This window comes from Castanea sativa, chromosome 6 (assembly GCF_040712315.1).
Source record: "Castanea sativa cultivar Marrone di Chiusa Pesio chromosome 6, ASM4071231v1".
NCBI classification, from domain to species: Eukaryota; Viridiplantae; Streptophyta; class Magnoliopsida; order Fagales; family Fagaceae; genus Castanea; species Castanea sativa.
Window position 1 is genome coordinate 62540299 of NC_134018.1, and position 21935 is coordinate 62562233.

Here is a 21935-nt window from a genome sequence, read left to right on the forward strand (position 1 = left end):
CTATATATAATATAATAAAAAAATACTATTCATTACCTTCCATCTTATAACAAATTAAAATGAAGATCAAGGAGATCCCAAGATGAGCTTTTTAAAGTAAATGCATCAAAGATGTGATTCTCTAAACCCTAATTTGAAAATTCAAAAGTGCACGTATACTAGGAACATAAGAGTAGATTTTGGTTCTGTTTTTTGTTGCACATAATTTGTATAAGATGAAAATATTTTTCCAATAATATATATATATATATACACACACACACACACATATAGCTTTTAAGTTTTTTTTTAATGAATAACTACTTTTTATTTTAAAGAATAGTTTTTGTTTTTAAAGAAAAATCATTCCTCATAATGATAATATAAGTAAACATAAGAAATGGATTTGACCCTTAGCCCCTTTGTTTTCTCAGCACCAGTATAAATTCCATAGAGACCCTCATGATAGTTACTTTTTTCGTAAATAGTTCACGTGAATTGTGAAATTTTATATAGGCCAGCAACAATTCTTACATAGGCTTCATATCAACAATTATTGATTTATTCGCAGTGTGAATTGTATAATTTATTCCTTGTGGGGAAAATAATAGACTATTCTATTTTTTTTTTTTTTTTTTTTGAGAAATAAAATAATAGACTATTCTAGTTCTTATCAATGAGAGCTGCGTATAAGAGTTGATTCCAAGTATCAGGTACTCCGGCTAGGCACCAATGGCTGCAATCCATGTCCCTGTGTCCACCATGTCCATAAACTGATGGATGCCCATCTTTTCTTAGTTGCGATAGGGTTGTAACATTGAGCACGTAGACCGGTTTCAACATGGTGCTTATCACTTTCTCTAGCAGCAGCTCTGCTGGATGTGGACCTCCTGGATAATTATTGCCAAGCAATGGTTTTGTCTGCCCTGCGCATTGATTTGCATTTGGTTCCCCCCAGAAACTTCCACTGATTCAATAAAACATATACATACAAATATAAGAAAAGAGGCAAAAAAAATTTCTCTGTTTAGAGGATATACAGTAACTAAAATTACTAACTAATTGCATGTATATATAACGAGTGATTTTTTTTTTCTTTAGGAATCTATTTTATAATCTTCCATACTAATTGATTAAGAGTGAGTCTATATAGGATGGTTATAATGTCTTTTCTCTTTACTCCAAAACATTGAGCTTTCACCATAAAAAAAGACTAAAAGCTAGAATAGCAACACACAAAAAAAGAAAAAGAAAAAAGCGAGGGTACTTACTTTGAATGATCTGGAGAAACACCTTGGAAGAAGACCTTGGTTATTGTGGGGTCGACATTGGAGTCTATCCATTTAGCCCATGTATTTAACGCTAATTTGAATGCAACTAAGCGATTCAAGTCTTTGTACATCCTACCCCCAACTTGAATAAAATCCCATCTGCATCATATTCCAAAAATAATTTATTTTAATTAGGAATAGAATGGAAAAGCCATTAACTTCAACATAGGATTCAAGCACAACAATTTTAGACAAAATTAACAATAGGGGTTGTTCTGCATACGGTTGTTTTCTCCCTGTGTGTGTCCACCAATGCCATGTATTGAAGATCACTACGTCCATTCCATTCCATACTTTCGCGCCTTTAATCGAGTCTAGGTTAAGAACAGCCCCCTCACTTGTGCTTATAACATCAACAAGGAATGCATTGCGGTAGAACAACACTTTAACATTGTACGCCTGTGAATTGTGGAATATGCATGAGTACATAGATGATGAAGTTATGGAGCAAGTGTGTGTAGCATCTATATCTCTTCTAAAAAATTAGGAGTCATTCAGAATTTAAAAGTTTTCGCATGTATGTCACTTTAAGATGATGTTTGATATATTTAGTATTTACCAGAGTCATAGAGACTACAGAGTAGTGCCTGTAGTGACTAAATTACTATAATCCTGATCTTGACATCTTAGTGAACCTGGTATGGTAGTTCTGCAGAAGAAATAACTTTTAGAGAGAGAGAGAGAGAGCCCTAATTGTTTTAAATTCATATTGACTTATGTCTAAAATTTATGTGATGCCAATTAGTTTATTTGAATACATCTTATTATTATTCCTCAAGTTTTAATTAAGTATTTGTCGTTGGTAATTAGTTATTTTTAGATAAGTTGTGCTTGTTATACAGAATATGTTTTATAACTGAAAAAATGACTTAAGAGATAATGTGTATAATAAAATTTATCCTTCTTGGATAAAGTGAGAAAACTTTTTTAAAATAGTAATTTACTCATATAAAGAGACAAAGATAAAAAAAAAAAAAAAAAGAAAAGACCTAGAAGTTTGAAATCAAAAGCCAGATGATAGGGAATTCTCCCAATGTTATTTCAACTTCAAACAGGTCTCGTGATTTTTTAAGAAGGATTTAAATATGATGTAATAGTTAGAGCTATTGTACTACAATTCTACTATTTAGTGAGATATAAAAGTTAATAAAAAGTTAACATAAAAAATAAAAAATTTATTACGTTAACTTTTTCATCTCACATTATAAATAGTAATTGCATGATGCAATAGCTAATCCAAATCCATCCATTTAATAGTAGATAGAAGTGTCGGCTTAGATACATATGTTTCAAATCTGGATTCTGCCTAATATGACAAAGCCTAAGCGTCATATTAATTTGCCCACTGTCACATGAGCTGTAAACATTGTAAGATGTGGTCCTAGTAAAGCAACATATTGGTTTGGAATTTGATCAAATGGTGGAAAACTTGTCTTTCAGGAAGAAGATCCAAATGCGTGGTTGAAACTGATTTTGTAAATTATACTTTTCCCTTTTATGTCAGAGTGAAAACGAGGGCTTATAGCATCCACCCCTTGAAACCTCCAAGTTAGACAATATACACATAGATAGAGAGTAGTGAATATTTGCCATTTCGGCTATGAGAAGCGGATATGTGATTAATGTCTGTTAAGTTAAGAATTTTTACTTTTTCTATTTCTTTTTTTGTTTTTATCCTTTGCTACATGCTAATTACTTTTTTTTCTATGCTAATGCTATATATGATTCTTACATACTATGGCCAATGAGAAGCAACGATATTCTTAAACTATCAGAAGCAACTAATTACTTGGACTCATACTTCTGTAAGATTCTGAAATCAACTTACTTGGACTTGTACTTCTGCAAGATTCCGAAAACAGCCGAAACAGCATATTCTCCAAATAATTATTATTAAAAAAAAAAAAAACTCATTTATCCCATTATCACAATAATTTTTTTAAGGAAAATGTTTAGTGCAAATTCTTTAATATACACATGGTGTACACGCTTTACAAATATAAGGGAAACTTTGATTTCAAGTCATGGATTTCAACTTCAAAACTGTGACTTGAAGTCACAAGTTATCTTATTTTTGGAAATTATACGTACTATGTGTGCAAGTGTGTGTGTGATGGACACTCCCTAATTTTTTTATGAGATTAAATTCTATAAGAATGGAGTGTAAAACTCATATTTTATATCATCCAATAAGTGATTATCACATCAACATTTTACTTAAAATATTGCTACACCTAATAACATCTCGATAGATTCCCAATTTGGTTGGATTTATAAATGGGTATTAGAATTGATTGAGTGTAATTGTGTTTATTCTTAAATATGTGATAAGATGATATGGCATGTTGAGATTGGAGGGGTGTACTACATACTACTTGTACTGCATACTACTTGTACAGTACTCATACATTTTTTAAGAACGTTTTGACACCACTTTTATGGAAAATGAAAAAAGATATCAAAACATTAATTTTTTTTTTTTTTTCCAGTAAAAACTTTCTTTAAATTGATTATTAACCATTACCCTAAAAACATCCGTTAGCATTTACCTTTATATAAAGTTTATATAGAGGCACCTCCTATACGGTTTAGTGCATCAAATACAATAGAATATTCCATAATTCTAATTAAATGGTGCCAGCCGTAGTTAACTAGTCATGACATATGCATTAATAAAAGAACGTAGCGAAACTAAAAATTCAACGAACTCATATAAATCTCACCGGGAATGTGAATGTGGAGATGTCCCCAGTCCTGGTCAAGCTGTATTTAGCCGCTGGTACAGCTCTATGAAGCATGCAAGTCAGTGATTGCCATTGGTTCAAACTCAGCGAGTCCCCCACAAACATTAGGCTTTTCCCTCTAAGTCTTGACAACAAATCTCCACCATCGAATCTACATGAACAAATTAAGCGTGGTCCAATTAAGATTCCATGATTAATATATATAGTATATATCTTTTGGCTTGAATTAATATAGATGTATCTGTATCTATTTCACTATTTGTGGACAAAAAGGTCGAAAGCAACTTGACAGCAAGATTGTTTCTCTATTCGAAGAAGTTAAGAATTGGGTCATTTTGCTTGTGAGAATCCAACTGTATTGGGCCCCCTAGAAGAAATTATGATTCCTTTTAGGTATAATTAAGATTCTCACACACCATACGCAAACCAATTTTCTGTCAATCAATATATGTGCATCATCTAAGCATTATTGGGAAATTAGTCTATGCTACCTACATTCTACCAATCTTGCATGGTGGGTGGAAATGATCATGACAACCACATCAATATTCTACAATTTTTCTTTTTCGTTTTTTCCTCTTGAAAATAAATTCGCTACTAAAAAAAAATTAAGAAACCGACACAAAATGGCTCCAGGAGACTTCTAAGTTCTTTTTTTTTTTTTTTTTGATACAAAATAGAATCATATTCTAACATAATCTAAGTATATATGTGTGTGAAACTCCCTCCTGGAGACTTGAACCCCTTGATTGCCTCCCACACCTCACAAGCGTTTATACTTGTGGAGTGACCATCGCACCAAGGTGTGTGGTGGTAGGAGACTTCTAAGTTCTAATAGACCATATGTATGAATCCTAATAAATGTCCATTTTTCTATGCTTGTTTAGTGCATACCAAATTTGTATTAATCAGGTTTTGTTTACTATCTCACCTGAAATGGTGTTTTAAAAATATGATATCACAATTTGAATTAAAATTGTGTTTTGAGTGTGTTAGGAATGTGTGCTTTATTACTACTTTTTCTAAATAAATAACATATGACATCACACCCTACCTATTCTCACAATAACTTGAGATTTGAGTAAAATATGGATGCTACTTGAAAAATGGATGAAAAGGCGCCATATAGATAACGGACTCATAATTATTGTTGTTACGAGTAGTGGGTGATGAATTGATAATGAAAAAGACTAAGGAAAAGCCACATAAAGGTTGAGTAAAGTGAATGGAAAGCCTAAAAAGTCAATACTCAAAGCTCTTAAGTTTTTTCTAAGGGGGTAAATGTAAATAATGTGAATTCTAAAAGATGTGAGGGTCTTTATTCCAAACTAGAGGCAAGTGATAGTAATAATAGAAAACTTTAATAACGTTATTGCAATTTAATAAAGCCTGCCTATGTAAGAAAATATATTAATTAAAGTGATTCATGCAGTATAAAATAAAATAAATTACAAGAAAAAAGTCAACTCAGATCACTTCTTTTATCCATTTTCTTTTCATTAAAAAAAAAGAAAAAGAAAGAAAGAAAGAAAGAGCACATCACATAAGGGCTTAGACAAAAGCATTTTGGCCTCTCTCTCTCTCTCTACACGGAATATTAGACAAAGCCTTTCCCATCGGAAAAGGTAAGGAGTGGGGGGGTTGGGTAAACATTGGTTGGACTTTGTTTTCTTCGTTAAACAATCAACAAGTCTTAAGGGCTTGGTTTGGATACAGTTGAACGTGTCTAGCGTTCAGCATTTTTCAGTTTTTTAGCCTTTTTTTTTACTTGCCACGTTTTAGACAAAATGTATTGTGTGCATACTGTTCATGTGTTTTTCAATAATTTTTTATTAAAAATAAGTCCCGTAGTACTATTCACACATTTAAAAATTATTTTACTACAGTATTTTCAGTTTTTAGCTGTATCCAAACGGACCCAAAGTCTACGTCAAGACAATCAATGAGCACTTCATCGCTAGAGCCTCCCATGCACTTAAATGGGTACACTTCTCAAACTGTATAGTGTTAGGTTGAAGCCAATAAGTTAGAACTCAAATAACATTGTTTTCATAATAGGAGGAAAGTGCAAATTAAGTATGATAATGATATCCAATCTGTTGTATATATATTTGGGTCCATGATAAATATTTCTATGGGCTGTATACTCCATGATTAAAACAAATCAAAATAAGCGAGGATACTGGCCCAACTTAATTAATTACAATATCCACCTTATAAATGAATGAAAAGCAATTTCAATCATAAAGGAATCACATAAAAGTCCTAGTTTTTTTTTTTGTTAATTAAATATTTCAGAGGTGTAATCCTAGACATGCGGTTCATGAAAGTAGTCTTACTACTTTGTGTATAAGCAAATTAATCTATGGTAGAAGAAAAAGACAAAAAGTATCAATGTTCTGTTCTCTCGAGTAGTGAATGCCAAAATATTCACTCTGTTACTTTGCCCAGGATTTGCTTATGTGCCTCCATACCCACATTGTCCTATTCTTTGTTCTCATTCGTTTAGCGTTGTCTCTACTCAATTAAAAAAAAAAAATCATAGTCCCATAGAGCAATCATATAGAGGCAAAAAGCCATAAAGTTGTCAACAACTGAATAAAAAATGGCGCCAAATTTACCATAGCAACAAAATATTTCAACAAAAAGAAAAAAGAGTAAAAAAATTTCAAACAAAAATCTAATTAATGTTTTGAGGAAGTCACTATATACTATATACCCAGCCGGCCAAAATTCATTCAACCGACAATATTGTAAAACAGATAGTTATCCAAAAAGAACAAAGTAAGCCAAACCAAAATGTTATGAACAAATAATCATCCATGGCCATCTCTTGTAAAAGTAAACTGGATCCGATTGGATATAAAGCATGCAAATTAACTTTAAAATAAGTGAAAAGAAAAAAAGATATCTAGAACAGGGTATGTACCTTGGCAAGTTGCAGCCACTGGGTTGCCATCTATATCTGAGATAGTCTTTGTCTGGGCGGCCATTATTTTGGCAATCGAATTCCTTCTCAATGAATGGACAGCTTGATACATCGTAAAGAGGGTATGATGTATCGAAAACCCAATTCCCTTGGTAAAGGTCACAGCCTGAACCAGTACTCTCTGCAACTCGTCCCACCTTGTATGAATGCTCACAATGTACTTGGTGAAAAAGAGAAAGTAGTAGCAATGCAACAGGTACAGAAAATGCTCCCATGACCATGACAGAGAGGAAACTTTATTTTTGTCGTTGAGGGGTAGTCGGTGAAACTCACAATGTATGTTATTTTCAATAGAAGCAATGTGTGTGGATTACAGAATATATAAAGCGCTTGCGTGGTTGTAATAATTATTCAGAAGATAACAAATTTAAAAAGGTAATAATTTACAAAAATAAAAAGTCATCCCAAATTTCAAATCAATAATTTTGTGTAACAAATTTTATACTAAGTTCTGGTAGAATACTAAAAATAAATAATGACAAACTTTTAAGGACTTATAATTTTACACGTCATTTCAATTCATAAACTTATTTTTTATATCTAAAAGTCTTGATTTTTGATTGCTTTGAAATTTTTTAAGTGTATAATATATGAAGATAATGTAATATTATGGTGAATTTATCAAAATTTACATTCAATTAAAAAATATTGAGTGATATAATATTGTTTAAAGTTATATAAAATATGATTTTTTTAAAATGCTATACAAAATGTAAAGCGTGTATATATATATTGTAGACGACTAAATTTCTTAGTTTGAAATAAATCAAACAAGTAAAATAGTTTCACAAATACGAATTTGTATTGATAAATATGTGGTAGAATCCTCTGTAATTACAAAAGAGTGATCCTCTGATTTGATCTCCTTGAAAGATTTATTGATTGGAATTGTGGTAATGTGATTTTGATTTGAACATAAGATATTCTTCAATTTAGCTGAGGAATAGATCGAAGATCTTTGAAACGGAATTACAATGAATCTCTGACTATGAGCTTGTTAGAAATTCTTTGTTCTTCGTGTTCTTCGTGTTCTTCGTATGTTCTTCGTGTGTTCTTCGTGTGTTCTTCGTGTTAGAAGGTTTGTGGTAGAAATTCTTCGGGGCTTTGAAGGCTTGAATCCGTAGAACTTCACCAATTTGTGGTTTGTTGAGGTTTCTGGAGGCTTTTGAGCTTGATTCCAGTGAACTTTGAGATCTGGACGAGTAGTTTGGATGATTTTGCTTCGAATGTTGTTTGTATTTGAGGTTGAAGTTCCTGAAATTCTTGAAGACTTTGGAGTTTGATTCTGGCAGAGCTTCTGGATTTCTGAACTCAAGATATCTTCTTCCTTTTCTCTGTCCTCTGTGTTCTGTCCTCTTAAATGTCTTAGGAAGGCTTTTATTTATAGGAGTTTAGGGGTAGGTGAGCGACATGTGGCGGAGTCTGATTGATGACACTTGTCACAGCTTGATTGGTTCGCTTATGTCATCGCTTACACGTGCAGGGCTGCTTGTGTCATCGCTTACACGTGCTGATGCAGTTTCATCTTTATTTCAATGACACTTGGCAAATTTCTATTGGAATCCGAATAGTGATGGCAAAACCTAGCAGCAGTACGTGGCGCCTTGTAATTGGCTGTATTTTGTGGACTTAGTAGTATGATGTGTCAACTTGTGATAGGTCGGGAATTTTCCCTCTCTATATATATATAGAAAGATAAAGATGACATAAATAAAATTGTATCACATAAACTCTATCACCAAATCCTTTTTTTAGTTTCTCAAAAAAAAATCTTTTTTTCTTTTCCTGAGAAACCTACATCACCAAATCTATCTAGCCACAATCAAAGCATCATTGTCAAAGATTTAAGAATGGACGACAATCAAAGAAAACCAAGTAAAGGTAAATACGTAGAGTAATTCTTAGGTACTTCTGAAGTACGGAGAATGGTACTCTCTCTTCTCACATTTATAGTGGGGTTTGCTTATTAAATTTATAGTAGGGTCGACCATGAATGTGAGAGGAAAGAGTACCATTTCACTATACTCTAGAACTACTTAAGAATTTTCCAAAATATGTAACCATGCAAAAAGAGGAAGCATTAATGTAAAAAGAATTGAGTTATTATGACATAAAAGTGCAAGCTTTATTATAAAAATGGAAACTTTCACTTCAGATTAAAACACGTCTTAATGCAAAAATATTCAAGCTTTTATGCTAAGGTACAACCATGCAATCAAAGATAGGAATTTCAATGCAAAGATTAAATATTTTCATGCAAAAATGCAAACTTTGATGTCAAGATACAACCTTTAACATGAATACATTGATTTAGGTGATAAATTAAGAAACAAGATTTGTTTAAAAAAGATGCAATCTTTCATGTAGATAAGGGAGGAATGATGTAAAAGGTGAAATATTAACAAGAAAAATGCAAACTTTCGTGTGAATGAGCAAGCTTTACATGCAAGGGTACAATATTTATTATCCCATAACCAAATATAGAAGATTTCACGTCAAAATGATATTTTTAATGAAAAATGCTTAAATTTTATAGTAAATTAAGGTCAAGACTTTTTTGACATAAAAATGAAACCTTGATGTTAAAAGATGTTGTGGGAGAGGTGAGACCCGAGTACGAAATAGAGCCTGCGGACCCAATCTAAGGAGGAAGATTGCACATCAATCTTGGTCCAACACGTGAATGAGAGTTTGAGGAGGAAAGATGAAGAGGCCTACCTCCCGAGGAGCCTAAAGAGCAAGCGTTCTTCAGGAATTATCGAGTAAGCCACTTGCACCAGAAGACAAGACACCGAGGAAGGTGGAAGAGATGTGCATGTAAGCAAAGAAGGGAAATATCCAGATAAAATAGTCATCACCTCCACATTTAATGCACTGTACTAACTCAGATGGCCACATTAATGAAGGATTGACCCCTAAATAGTAGCCTCATAGCTTGCAGCACATTCTACCACCTTTAACGCAGCCTTGATGAGACAAGTATCTAAAGGAAGGCCCCTGACTGTACAAGTGGAGGGCTAGAATGCAATCCAATGGACTATATAAGGAAAGTAAACCCCTCCAAATTGGGGGACAAGAAACCGAAAGGAGACAGACAAACTGTGTAGCATAATCCTATACTTGAGACTTAAATTTAAGACGTACATTTGCTCTTTGGCCAAATCCTAGTAAGTATTAAGCCTTCAAACTTAACTCTACCACTCTAAGTGGGCTTAGAGTATTTTGGGTTCATACCGATGTCAACTACCATGCAAAGCTAGAGGCTTTTACACAAAGAAGGAAACTTTGGTAATAAAAATTGACACTTTCACCTCCAAATAGCATTTTTAGTATAGAGCTTCAAATTTTAGACATGAAATTACCATGGCATCCACCACACGTACAAGCCATACATAACATGGATCGATGGTGGACACGCAAAAATGGACATCAAAATTGTTATTTGCACGTAAAGGACACATGGATATCATAGACGCATAAATATTAAGCTAGCTATAACGTTTAAAAAAAAACAAAAACAAAAAAAACATAACAACACGAAACAAAACAAAGGTCAATCCAATAAACACCCCAAAAAATAAATGAAGCTTCAAGCAAATAGACAATCTAACATCTTTATTCAATCAAACAAACATGCTTGACGAACAAGAACAAATCATGCGAGAAAATAAAGATAGAAAAAGCTAAGGGAATATGGCCCTAGAAGCCTTGATATAATGAAAAAGAAAAAGAAAAATTCTAAAGGTTTTGGAAGCTGTTCAGGAGCAAAATGGCCATTGGAGCGATCTGGAACTGTGTAGAAATGAGGGGGGAGGGTTGGCTTTTAAATCTAGTTGTCCAGCAAGCTTGTGCAAATTATTGATATGCACACTATATTGTGGAATAAAATTTCTCTCTAAACTAGTTAGAATAAAGTTTCTCTAAACTAGTTTGAAGAGAAGTCCTTCAAACTACTCATATATCTTTATATTAAGTGTGAATTTTGAAAATCTACCTGTTGAATTGTGTGTTCTTATTATATCTATTATGCTTGCAAAATTTCAAAAAGATTAAATATCAATTGTTATGTCATCAAAAAACTATTAAAATTTCAAGTTTTTATGATCTAAAATTATGTATAAAATATAAGTTTATTGATCGAATAGTAAATGATATCCGATTTGAATGAAATTTAATATGCATGTTAAGAAACAAGAAACATAAAATTCAATAATTAGATTTTCAAAATTCAAAACTATATATATATATATATATAAAGTTTAGAGAGTTTCTTATCAAACTAGTTTTAAAAAAAAACTTTGTTCTATACTGTGGGCATCTTTAATATGTGCAAGCTTAAAAATTGCATTTTTGTTAGCCCCAAGGTTCCAATTTGATCATTTCAAGTTACTGACTTTACACACTGATTTGAAGGCCTTGCCAAACTCTGAATGTCATATTCTTATTGTCTACGGAAAGATATCGCTTACATACTTAAAAGAGGTTTTGACTATGCATCATTTGGGGGCACTATGTTGAAAGTTAATTATTAGACTCCAAAAGTTGGCTGCTTGAACAATTTACCATGTGTTTTGTTAATTTCCCCGACTTGATTTCTCTTAATCCGAACATCCTTTTGTCGGGCCGTTTGTTCCAAGATGTTGAGGAATACTTCTAGTTCAAGAAAGCACGTATACCTTTTTAGTCCAATTTTCATGAGCAATTAAGAAATTGTGCGGAGTGAGTGTCAAAATTGAATTTTTATGGATTTTCATTATTTTGGCCTATTTTTCCATAAAATCTTATTGGACTTCTCAACCTCCATTTTAATCAAAGAGGTGTCATCGGAATTTTATGAGGTACACTCTCTAAAATCTTTGCTTTTTGTATCCAATTTTTAAATTCAATAAGCTTGATGTATCGGAAAGAGAGATGAAAAACAAGTTTAATTAAGGAAAGTCCATTTTAATTAGAAGGAATTTTAGCAAATCAACCCCACAAAAATTAAATTCATCACAATACATTTCCAATGACTCCTCATTTGGACCAATCCATGATCACTTCATTATAATTTAATAAAATTAAATTATATTTAAACTTTAATTACACGTAGCAACAGTTAATTTTCAAACTCTTTTTTTATTCTTTTTTTCTTTTTTGCAATGTCTTGCGCGTTTTAAATCCAATTTGAGCTCGTAAACTATCGAATTAAAGAAATTTAATTATTTACCGTGTGGGCTCAAATTTATCCTAATTAGACGGTCTGATTTTTTTTTTTTACCTTGAATATAAAAAATAGGGTAATCTTATATCCAATTGCTGAAGTCCGACGTAGTGTAAGGCTCAAGTGCTTTTCTTTAAAGGCTGCACATGACTATGTTTGTATTTGTTTTGGTTGGGTAACATGCAGCTGCATGCATAGGCCCACGTACCTCCCACTAGCATGTCCTGGTGGATGTTTTTGTAACAACTATACAAATAGCTTTTGAATAAAATTCTATCTTTAACGTTCAAAAAAAAAAAAATTCCCATAAACTCATGATTAAAATGAGGGACAGAACCAGATTCGTACCTAAGTGGCCAAATAAGCTTAAAACCAAAAAAATTATGAAAATAAAAACTAACATTTATTTCATATTCAACAAAATACTACATACAAAATAAGTATTTTTTAAACATTTCATATTATAAAAGACATCAACAAAGTATAATATACAAAATAAATATTTCTTATTTTGTGCGCGATTTTTGTTTAGTCTATATTTATTTTTTTTATTTTGTTTTTGTAGTTAAAGGGGCATAAATTTTATTTTATTTTCTTTTTTTCTTTTAGGTCAATATCTAAATATTTTAGAGGAGGAGAGACAAATTTATATATATATATATATATATATATATATATATAGATTTAAAGGCAAATCTTAATTTTTTGTGTACCAGTTTTTTTTTATAGCTTATATGCATATATTAGTTTTTTTTTTGGGGTGGGGTGGGGTGGGGTGGGGTGGGGCATGGCCCCCTCTACCCTAGTGTAAGTCCGTCCCTAATTAAAATGATAATTTTTGTTAAAAAGATGGAATTTTGGCATGCGAAATAAGGCAGACAAAATATAATATCAACACTAGTAATGCAAATATAACCAAAAAATTGAATAGCTTTTACTTATATATTGTGTTTCGATAATAGATTTGGCCCTTGGCCCCCTCATTTTCTCAGCACCAATATTAAGTTCATAGACACCCTCATCTTAGTCAATTTTTGTGTAAATATAGTATCACATGAATTGTGAAATTTTATACAGGCCCAGCATTAATTTCTTTTCATAGGCTTCATGTCAACAGTGACTGATCGATTTCTTCACATTGTGAATTGTATTTATTTATTCTTTGTTGGGGAAAAATAATAGACTATTCTAGCATAACTGGCTTAACATAAAAGATGATAAATTTAAGCAGGACCTTTTATATTTAAATATCAATTAAATAAATTTATTTAATACTAACCAAATCAAGGTTAATTTGATGAATTAATTAATACTAAACAAAAGAAGTTAATTTCATATAAAGAATCGAATATATCATATAGTTCAAGCATAAAACCAAAATTATTATTCTTTCAGAAGGAGGTATACTTATTGATACAAATCTATAGGTAGAACTCATTTTTGAAAACCAACATATAAAAGAAGGTACCTAAGAGCTTATATGCACATAATTAAGCTTACACTTATCTTGGATAGGTGATGCATTGTTATTGTTAGCCCAAACTATTTAAAGTTTTCAATTGGATTGAGTTTCTATATCTAGTATTTTGGAAACCTTTTTGGAGATAAGAAAAAATAGTGCACATCCCTTTTTGGTTTTTTAAATCACTTATTATTACATAATTTTATAAAATGCTAAATATACTATCAATTTTTTTTTAACATATAGCATACGTATAGATGTGTTAACAAATGTGATTAGTGAACTTAAACTACTTAATAATTTTTTTTTTTCTTTTTTTGTAATTGGTAACACATTACATCATTTATGGGGCTTAGGCTTAGGCCTTAACTTCTTATTAAGAAAAAATATTTCTTTTATGGGGCTTAGGCCTAGGCGCCACTGGGCCGCCACTGTATTCTAGACTTCTAGTTCGTAAATAGAGCTGCGTATAAGAGTTGATTCCAAGTATCAGGTACTCCGGCTAGGCACCAATGGCTGCAATCCATGCTACTGTGTCCATGTCCATAAAATGATGGATGCCCATCTTTTCTTAGTTGTGATAGGGTTGTAACATTGAGCAGGTGGACCGGCTTCGACATGGTGCTTAGCACTTTCTCAAGCAGCTGCTGCGCTGGATGTGGACCTCCTCGATAACTATGGTGAAGCAATGGTTGTGTTTGCCCCGCACATTGATTTGCATGTGGTTGCCCCCAGAAATATCCACTGGTTCAATAAAACATACATATAAATATAAGACGAGAGGCAATTTTTTATTTTCATTGTTTTGAGGATGTACAATATATAACTAAAAAATATACTAACTAATTGTATAAATAACGAGTGGTTTTATTTTCTTAGGAATCTATTTTATCGTCTTCCATACTAATTGATTAAGAGTGAGTGAGTGAATCTAAATATATAGGATGGTTATAATGTCTTTTCTCTCTACTCCAAAACATTGAACTTTCACTACAACGAAGTGTACAGATATTTAGCTGTACGTGGCCAAATCTAAAGCTAGAAGTAATTTTGTACCTTTTTTTTAAAGAGAAAAGACTAGAAGCTAGAATTGGAACCAAAAAAAAAACATGCAAGTAAGGGTCTTACTTTATATGATCAGGAGAAACACCTTGGAAGAAGACCTTGGTTTTTTTGGGGTTGACATTGGAGTCTATCCATTTAGCCCATGTATTCAACGCTAGCTTGTATGCAACGAATCGATTCAAGTCTCTGTAACTCTTACCCCCTACTTGAATAAAATCCCATCTGTATCATATTCCCAAAATAATTATTCAGGAATAGAATAGAAAAGCCAGTATTGTTAACTTCAACATAGAGTTCATGCACAAAAATTATAAACAAAATTAAGTAAAAATAGGGGAGGGTTCAACATACGGTGTTTCTCTTCCCGTGTGAGTCCACCAATGCCATGAATTGAAGATCAATATGTCTATTCCTTTCCATACTTTTGCACTTTTTTTGATCGAGTCTAGTTTAATAGCACGCCCCTTGCTTGTGCGTTTAATATCAACAAGTAAAGGGTTACGCTCGAACAACACTCTAACATTATAGTCCTGAAAATTGTGGAACGTGTTATGGTGGATCAATAGAATCTAACTTCTAAAAATTTTGGAATCATATAGAATTTAGAAGTTTTCATACAGATAATAATTTCGTGAAGAATTATAAATATCCAGACCCCATATTATAGAAAAGTAAACTTTTTATTAAAACCATTGTCATTTTTTTAAGAATAATTAACTTACTTTTCAATTCACTTCTCCCCCACCCCCCACCCCCCAAAACCCCCCTTGTTGCCTTTATTTGTCCTTGTATCAAGCTTGTGAGGGAAACCAGAAATTTGAGTAGTACCTTCTATCCACGTATAAAAGATTATTATAAACCATCTTGATGTTTTCTTATTCTCAAAGTAAAGCTTCTACCTATGCAGTTGTACATAGCTGGGTACAAAAGAGTTTATAAGAATAAATTATATTGATTAATTTGGTTTTAAAATATGTTAACAGTTATATATAGCATACTATGGTTTTTACTATGGCTTTTACCAAAATTATTTTTCTCAACAAACAAAGTCAAAAACAAAAAAACAAAAAAAAAAAAAAGTTACAAATGGAAGTAAACAAATTAGTACTAACTTGTTATATTTGAACGGGTAGTTTACATACTTTGTAACATGTATGTCACTTGAACATGTTGTTTGATATATTTACCAAAGCTAGAGTTATAGAGACTACAGAATAGTGGCAAAATTATTTAACCTGATTTTAATATCTTAGTTATCCATTTCTTCACAATAAATAGGAGAACTTCTATTCCATGTGATGTAACATTGCTTAAAGTTATGACATATATAAATTATAACTTGATCCGAACTCATACATAAATTTTATAGAAGTAAGATGAATTAACTAGTGCAGGCCCTAGTTAACTAGTCATGACATATGCCTTAGAAGGCATATAAGAACGTAGTGAAACTAAGAATTCAAGGAACTCATAAATATTAATCTCACCGGGAATGTGAATGTGGAGATGTACCCAATCCTGGTCAAGCTGTATCTAGCCGCTGGTACAGCTCTATGAAGCATGCAAGTGAGTGATTGCCATTGGTTCAAACTCAACGAGTCCCCCACAAACATTATTCTTTTTCCTCTAAGTCTTGACAACAAATATCGACCATTGAATCTACATGAACAAAAAAAGCGGGGTCCAATTAATTAAGGTGTCCATGATTTTATATATGTATAAACTTTCTTCTCTGTTTTGGCTTGGATATAGATATTATATCTATTTGAGGACAAATTAAAAGACGGTCGATAGCAACTTAGCAACGTGGTTGTTTCTCTATTCGAAGAAGTTCTTAAGCATTAGGTCATTGTTGGATGTGAAAGTTCAACTGCATAGGACCCCCTAGAACGTGTTATGATTACTTTTAGGTATGAGATTCTCACACCTTATCTTATTCACAAATCAATTTTCTGTTAATATAAGTCATTATAGCATAATTAGCAACCTAGTCTATGCTAGCTACATTCTACCAATATTGCATGGTGGATGGAAACGAATAAATGATCATGACAAGTACATCAATATTCTACAATTTTTCTTTTAAATATCATATGTTGATAATATTTAGTATCAATGTCCCAAAACCCCCCATTACTCGGTCTTGCATAATATTGGAATTTACAATTGTGCTATAGTGCCATCACAAAAATGTGATGCCACTGTAACTCAATTGTAAAAATAAAATATTCAAATTTATTCTTATCTCATTATTTTAATCCTTCTTTCTCTCTCCTTTGTCTTTCACTTTCTCTTTCTCAAATCTCAGTCCATTTCTCTCTCACTCTCTCTTTCCTCACATCTCTAGTGGTTGGGCCTCCACATCGATGAAGCAGAGATCAAAGCTTCTCCACCGATCTACTAGCTGAGGGGTATTGTGAGTCAAATCTAGTGGCAAGGGAGTGGTGGGTCTAAGGCATGGGGGTTATGGGTGTGGGTCGTGGTGGGTCTGTGGTAGGTGGGGCATGGTGGGGGGAGTCGTGGTGGTTGTTGGTTTGAGTCGTGGTGGTTTGAGGCATGGTGGTTATGGGTTTGGGTCTATGGTGGGTAGGGCGTGGTGGGTCTGTGGTGGGTGGGGCATAGTGGAGTGTGGTGAGTCGTGGTGGTGCAGTGGTGGCGTGGGGTTATGGGTTGTGGGTTTTGTTTGGTTGTTGTGTGTGTGCATGTGTTTTTTTTTTGGGAGCATGGTGGTTGCATGGTTTTTGTGGTTGGTGTCTGGTGGTTTTTGTGGCCGGGTCTAGTGGCTTTTGTGGCCAGTGTCTGGTGGTTTTTGGTGGTTTGTGTGTGTGTGTGTGTGTTTTGTTGGTGGTTCTTGTGGTTCTTGTTGGTGGGTTTGGTGGTTTTTTTAATGGGTTTGCAAGTTGGCGTGGTGGTTGTGGTGGTGATTGCTAGCCAATGTCTGGTGGGTTAAATGGGATGTGAGTGGCGATTTTTTAATGGGTTTTGCTAGAGCTAGTTGCCTGGAGGAAGAGGGGGAGAGAGAGAGAAAGGAAGAGGAAGATAGAGAGAAATAGTAAAAAAAAGAATATTTAAATAAAGTGACAAAAGAAATAAAGGTTGGGATGTTGGGTGTGTTGAAAATTGGTATGGTATAATAAATAAAGTAGGTTTTAAAATGGTAAAATGAGATATTTTTTCATACCATGTGTAAATGCTCAAAATGTCCTTTGCACATGCTAAACTCAAGTTTTGTATATAATTTTGAAATAAAAATTTTAAAAATTATATAAATGAGATAGTTATTAATTTTTAATAATTTTATATTTTACAATTATAGAGGGCATAAGAAAACCATATAATTCAACCATAAATTTATAATAAAATGAAAAATCCAATAAAAGTTATCAAGGGGGAACTAAGTAATGTACACTAAGAAAAGTTACAATGGCTGTAACAAGCGTGACTAAAACTTGATAAAGAAAAAATAATATTCTATTTTTCCAAAATCGTGGGGTATTCATGTTTGGCTAATGAAATTCAAAATGTGATTCAACCATAGAAGAAAAAAAAATGATTTGCAATTGTCTGACATCACACCTACAAATTCTCAAAACAACTTAAGGTTGAGTAAAATATGGATGCTTAACAACATATTAAATTATGGAAGAAAAGGCGCCATATTGAGAACAGAATCGTAATCATTGTTGTTAAGCGTAGCGTGATGATGAAAAAGACCATGTAAAAGCCTAATTATGAGGTTGGGTGAAGTGAATAGAAGCCTAAAGAGTCGAGTCCTTAACTTTCAGAAACATAATCGTCTAACATGTGCTTAAAGTTGAGTGAGGTCCAGCCTAGCTGAAGGGCCCTAATGACCAGTTTCGGCAACATTTAAAACAAGAGAAGAAACAAAGTAAATTCATACAGATTTTGTTGCTACACTACCATAGTGTGAAGTGTAAAGAAAGAATTGTTGTTGGGGGAAGATAATCACCTTGGAGATCTTTTTTGAATAATTAATATAACATGTAGATATACTTTAACCCAAATGGTTTAAGCTCAATGGGTACGTATTATATTATATTAACTACTCACACGTAGTAAGTTGTGAGTGGTGGAGTTATGGACCTACCACTTTTACTTCACCACTCACGACTTTTTATGTGAGTAAATTGTAACAAAAGTTGTGGTTCTAATATTTTCTTATTCCAATTTTATAGTGCTTAGAATGAGGATTGAAATTGTGTTAAATTCCTGCATTAAATCTTCCATATAATTCTTAAAATTATAACTATTCATTATTAAATAAGTTCAAAATTTTTTTTCTTGATTCCTTATATTACATTATGTTCCTAGACGAATATATATATATATTGTTGAAGATATGAGTTGCTATGCATGGTATGATAATAAAAATAAAACAAAATAATTAAACAATTCAGTGGTGTATTCCTAGACATGCACTTACTGTAACTAGTTTTAAAATAGTGTATGAGCAATTTTTCTACTCTAACATAATATATATGTATGTGTGTGTGAGTCTCATTCTTAAAAACTTAAACCCGACCTTTACCACCATCTATTTACAAAAATTTTGTACTTGTAAAGTGACTATCACACCAAAGTTGAGCGGTGATGTGTAAGAGCAAATTAATCTAAGTTACGTAGAAGAAGTAGTTATGTTGTGTTATCTTGAGTTGTAACTAGTCTTACACTATTCCAACTTAATTAATGATAATAGTAATTACTAATTAGTGAAGGAAAACTCAATCAAACTCTGATTAATAAGGAAACATCAATTAGCTCTCATGAATGAAGGCTTTTAACTTTCATAAAGAATCCCATAAATCAAACAAATACTAGGATATCAAGTAAGATTCGATATCGACCCAACAAATAAAAATGAAAGGTAAGCTTTTAACTCAACTAAACTACGGTCCACCAGTGCTCATTCACTCTGTGACTTTTCCCAGGATTTGCTTATATTCCTCTAGTGATCTATACCTACATACATTGTCCTATTCTTTGTTCTCATTCGGCTAGCATTGTCTCTATTCATTTAAATACAATTGTCCCTAGTCCCATAGACCAATCATATAGAGGCAAAAAGCCATTAAGGTGTCTAGAATTGAATTAAAAGTGGCCCCAAATAATCTTATGTCGTGATAAAATATATTTTATTTTATATATATTTTTTATTTTATATATAAAAATCCGTTTTACAAATAATCTTATGTCGTGATAAAATATATTTTATTTTAGGATTTAGTGGCCACAATTAAGGATTTGTAAAACTGATTTTTATTTTATATATATATATATATATATATATATATATATATAATAAAAAAAATAAAAAAAGAAGAAGAACAAGAACAAGAAACCATTCCAAATGTTAAGGCAAAAAATAAGCATCCATAGCTATCTCTTATAAAAGTAATTTGGATTGAATAAAAAGCATGCAAACATAACTTTCAAATAAGTGAAAAGAAAAAGATATGTAGAAACGGGCTATTATATGTACCTTGGTAAGTTGCAGCCAGTGGGTTGCCATCTATATTTGAGATAGTTTTTGTCTGGGCGACCATTCTTTTGGCAATCGAATTCCCTCTCAATGAATGGACAGCTGGATGCATCGTAAAGAGGGTATGATCTATCGAAAACCCATTTCCCTTTGTAATAGTCACAGCCCCTCTTTACAACTCGTCCCACCTTGTAAGAATGCTCGCAATGTACATGGTGCAAAAGATTAAGTAGTAGCAATGCAACCCATAAAGAAAAGGCTCTCATAATCATGGGACAAAGAATATTTGTTTTTTGGGAGAAAAGGCTCTCATATGAGTAATGTTTCCTCCACAATAATTTATAGAAAGGTGGGCATGCATGTGTGCTTTGTTGTAATAATTTTAGTAAAAAAAATTCGATAGGGATGATTTGATATCCTCCAAAAATAGAATGGAATATATTATTTGATTGAGAGATGCTAGATTCATGACAGTATCATAATATTTTTACAACAAATTCTAAATGGCAAATTGTTATTGGATATTAATTATAGACAAATAAGTAATTTCAGTAATAGATCTAAATTAGAACTAATAACAATTTGCCATTTAGGATTTATTATGAAAATATTATGAAAATATTGTGTAAGTAGCATTTCTTTTATTGATTTAGAATTCGCTTGGCAATCAATGTACACAGGAACAAAAGAGATTTATAAATAAATAATGGTATTATGCAACATAAATATTGGAATCAGTCTCTTCAAATACAATTTGAAAATATCTGTCTACCATGACCTCTCAACCCCTACAAAAGTGGGAGTTATGTTCACGGAGTACCAACTTTTTGTTGTGCACTATAAATAACTTGCCAGCATGTAAATGCTTTTTGTTGCGAACTATAAATAACTTGCCAACATGTAAATGCTAAATATGTAAACTAATGTGTTGGCAAATAAATATCCAAAATAAAAGGTCATCCCAAATTTCAAAATAAAAAGTTATTTGAAGTTTATACTAATAATTTTGTTCCACACATTTTTTCCTAAATTGTAATAAAAGGTCTTGCTATGTGGCATATATATAAATATATATATATATATATATATATATATATATATATATATATATATATATATATATATATAATGATACAAACACAATTTTTTTTCACAATAAATTTTACAGTGGTTAAAGCATATGATTGTAAGAGGTGGACACAACTAGCACTCATGGACTTATTACTTTTTCTTCACCAGTCACCATTAATCATTTTAGCAATTTAAAATTTGTTGTAAAAAAAAAAATTGTGTCCATAGCATTATAGAATAATAATAATAATAATAATAATAGTAGTAGAATACTATTCATTTAACCTTTCACCTTAGATCTTAATCATTTATGTTATTACTTTTATTATTCTTTTTTATTCCATAAAAAATAATGGCGTTTTCTTTTATGACAATATATTAATTTATTGTCTTGTATTTAATGAGGTGCGTGCACTCATTTTTATGTATTATTTTTTGGAAAAGTTAATAGATGCCTAAAGGTTATTGGTTTAGAAACTATTTTTAGAATTTTTTTATGAGAAAAGAAAAAATTTATTAGGTTTTTTGACAACTTTTTATATTTCCATTAAATTAGTATCAAAATTTTCCTAAAATAGTCCATTAACAAAT

The 21935-nt window shown here is 32.0% G+C and overlaps 2 protein-coding genes across 2 annotated transcripts; both read right to left on the reverse strand.

Moving 5' to 3' along the window:
• Positions 1–594: 594 nt before the first annotated feature.
• Positions 595–7335, reverse strand: LOC142641022 (protein trichome birefringence-like 43). The gene is made up of 5 exons (XM_075815374.1): positions 6984–7335; positions 4034–4205; positions 1534–1709; positions 1251–1409; positions 595–946 (listed from the first exon to the last, which is right to left on the reverse strand). The coding sequence occupies exons 1-5, from the start codon at positions 7262–7264 to the stop codon at positions 643–645; spliced, it is 1092 nt and encodes a 363-aa protein (XP_075671489.1). The 5' UTR covers positions 7265–7335; the 3' UTR covers positions 595–642.
• A 6819-nt stretch (positions 7336–14154) lies between these two features.
• On the reverse strand, positions 14155–20545 carry LOC142640328 (protein trichome birefringence-like 43). The gene is made up of 5 exons (XM_075814388.1): positions 20274–20545; positions 16261–16432; positions 15125–15303; positions 14837–14995; positions 14155–14452 (listed from the first exon to the last, which is right to left on the reverse strand). The coding sequence occupies exons 1-5, from the start codon at positions 20543–20545 to the stop codon at positions 14155–14157; spliced, it is 1080 nt and encodes a 359-aa protein (XP_075670503.1).
• Positions 20546–21935: the final 1390 nt, after the last annotated feature.

Bases quoted from the DNA above. Each gene is read 5' to 3' on its own strand.
- LOC142641022 (XM_075815374.1), bottom strand. From the start codon at position 7,264: ATGGTCATGGGAGCATTTTCTGTACCTGTTGCATTGCTACTACTTTCT. The intron at 1,410-1,533 runs GTATGCAGAACA...AATATGATGCAG, and splicing joins CACACAGGGAGAAAACAACC to ATGGGATTTTATTCAAGTTG. The intron at 947-1,250 runs GTAAGTACCCTC...TTATTGAATCAG, and splicing joins GTTTCTCCAGATCATTCAAA to TGGAAGTTTCTGGGGGGAAC.
- LOC142640328 (XM_075814388.1), bottom strand. From the start codon at position 20,545: ATGATTATGAGAGCCTTTTCTTTATGGGTTGCATTGCTACTACTTAAT. The intron at 16,433-20,273 runs GTACATATAATA...TTGTTCATGTAG, and splicing joins ACTGGCTGCAACTTACCAAG to ATTCAATGGTCGATATTTGT. The intron at 15,304-16,260 runs GTGAGATTAATA...CACAATTTTCAG, and splicing joins TCTCCACATTCACATTCCCG to GACTATAATGTTAGAGTGTT.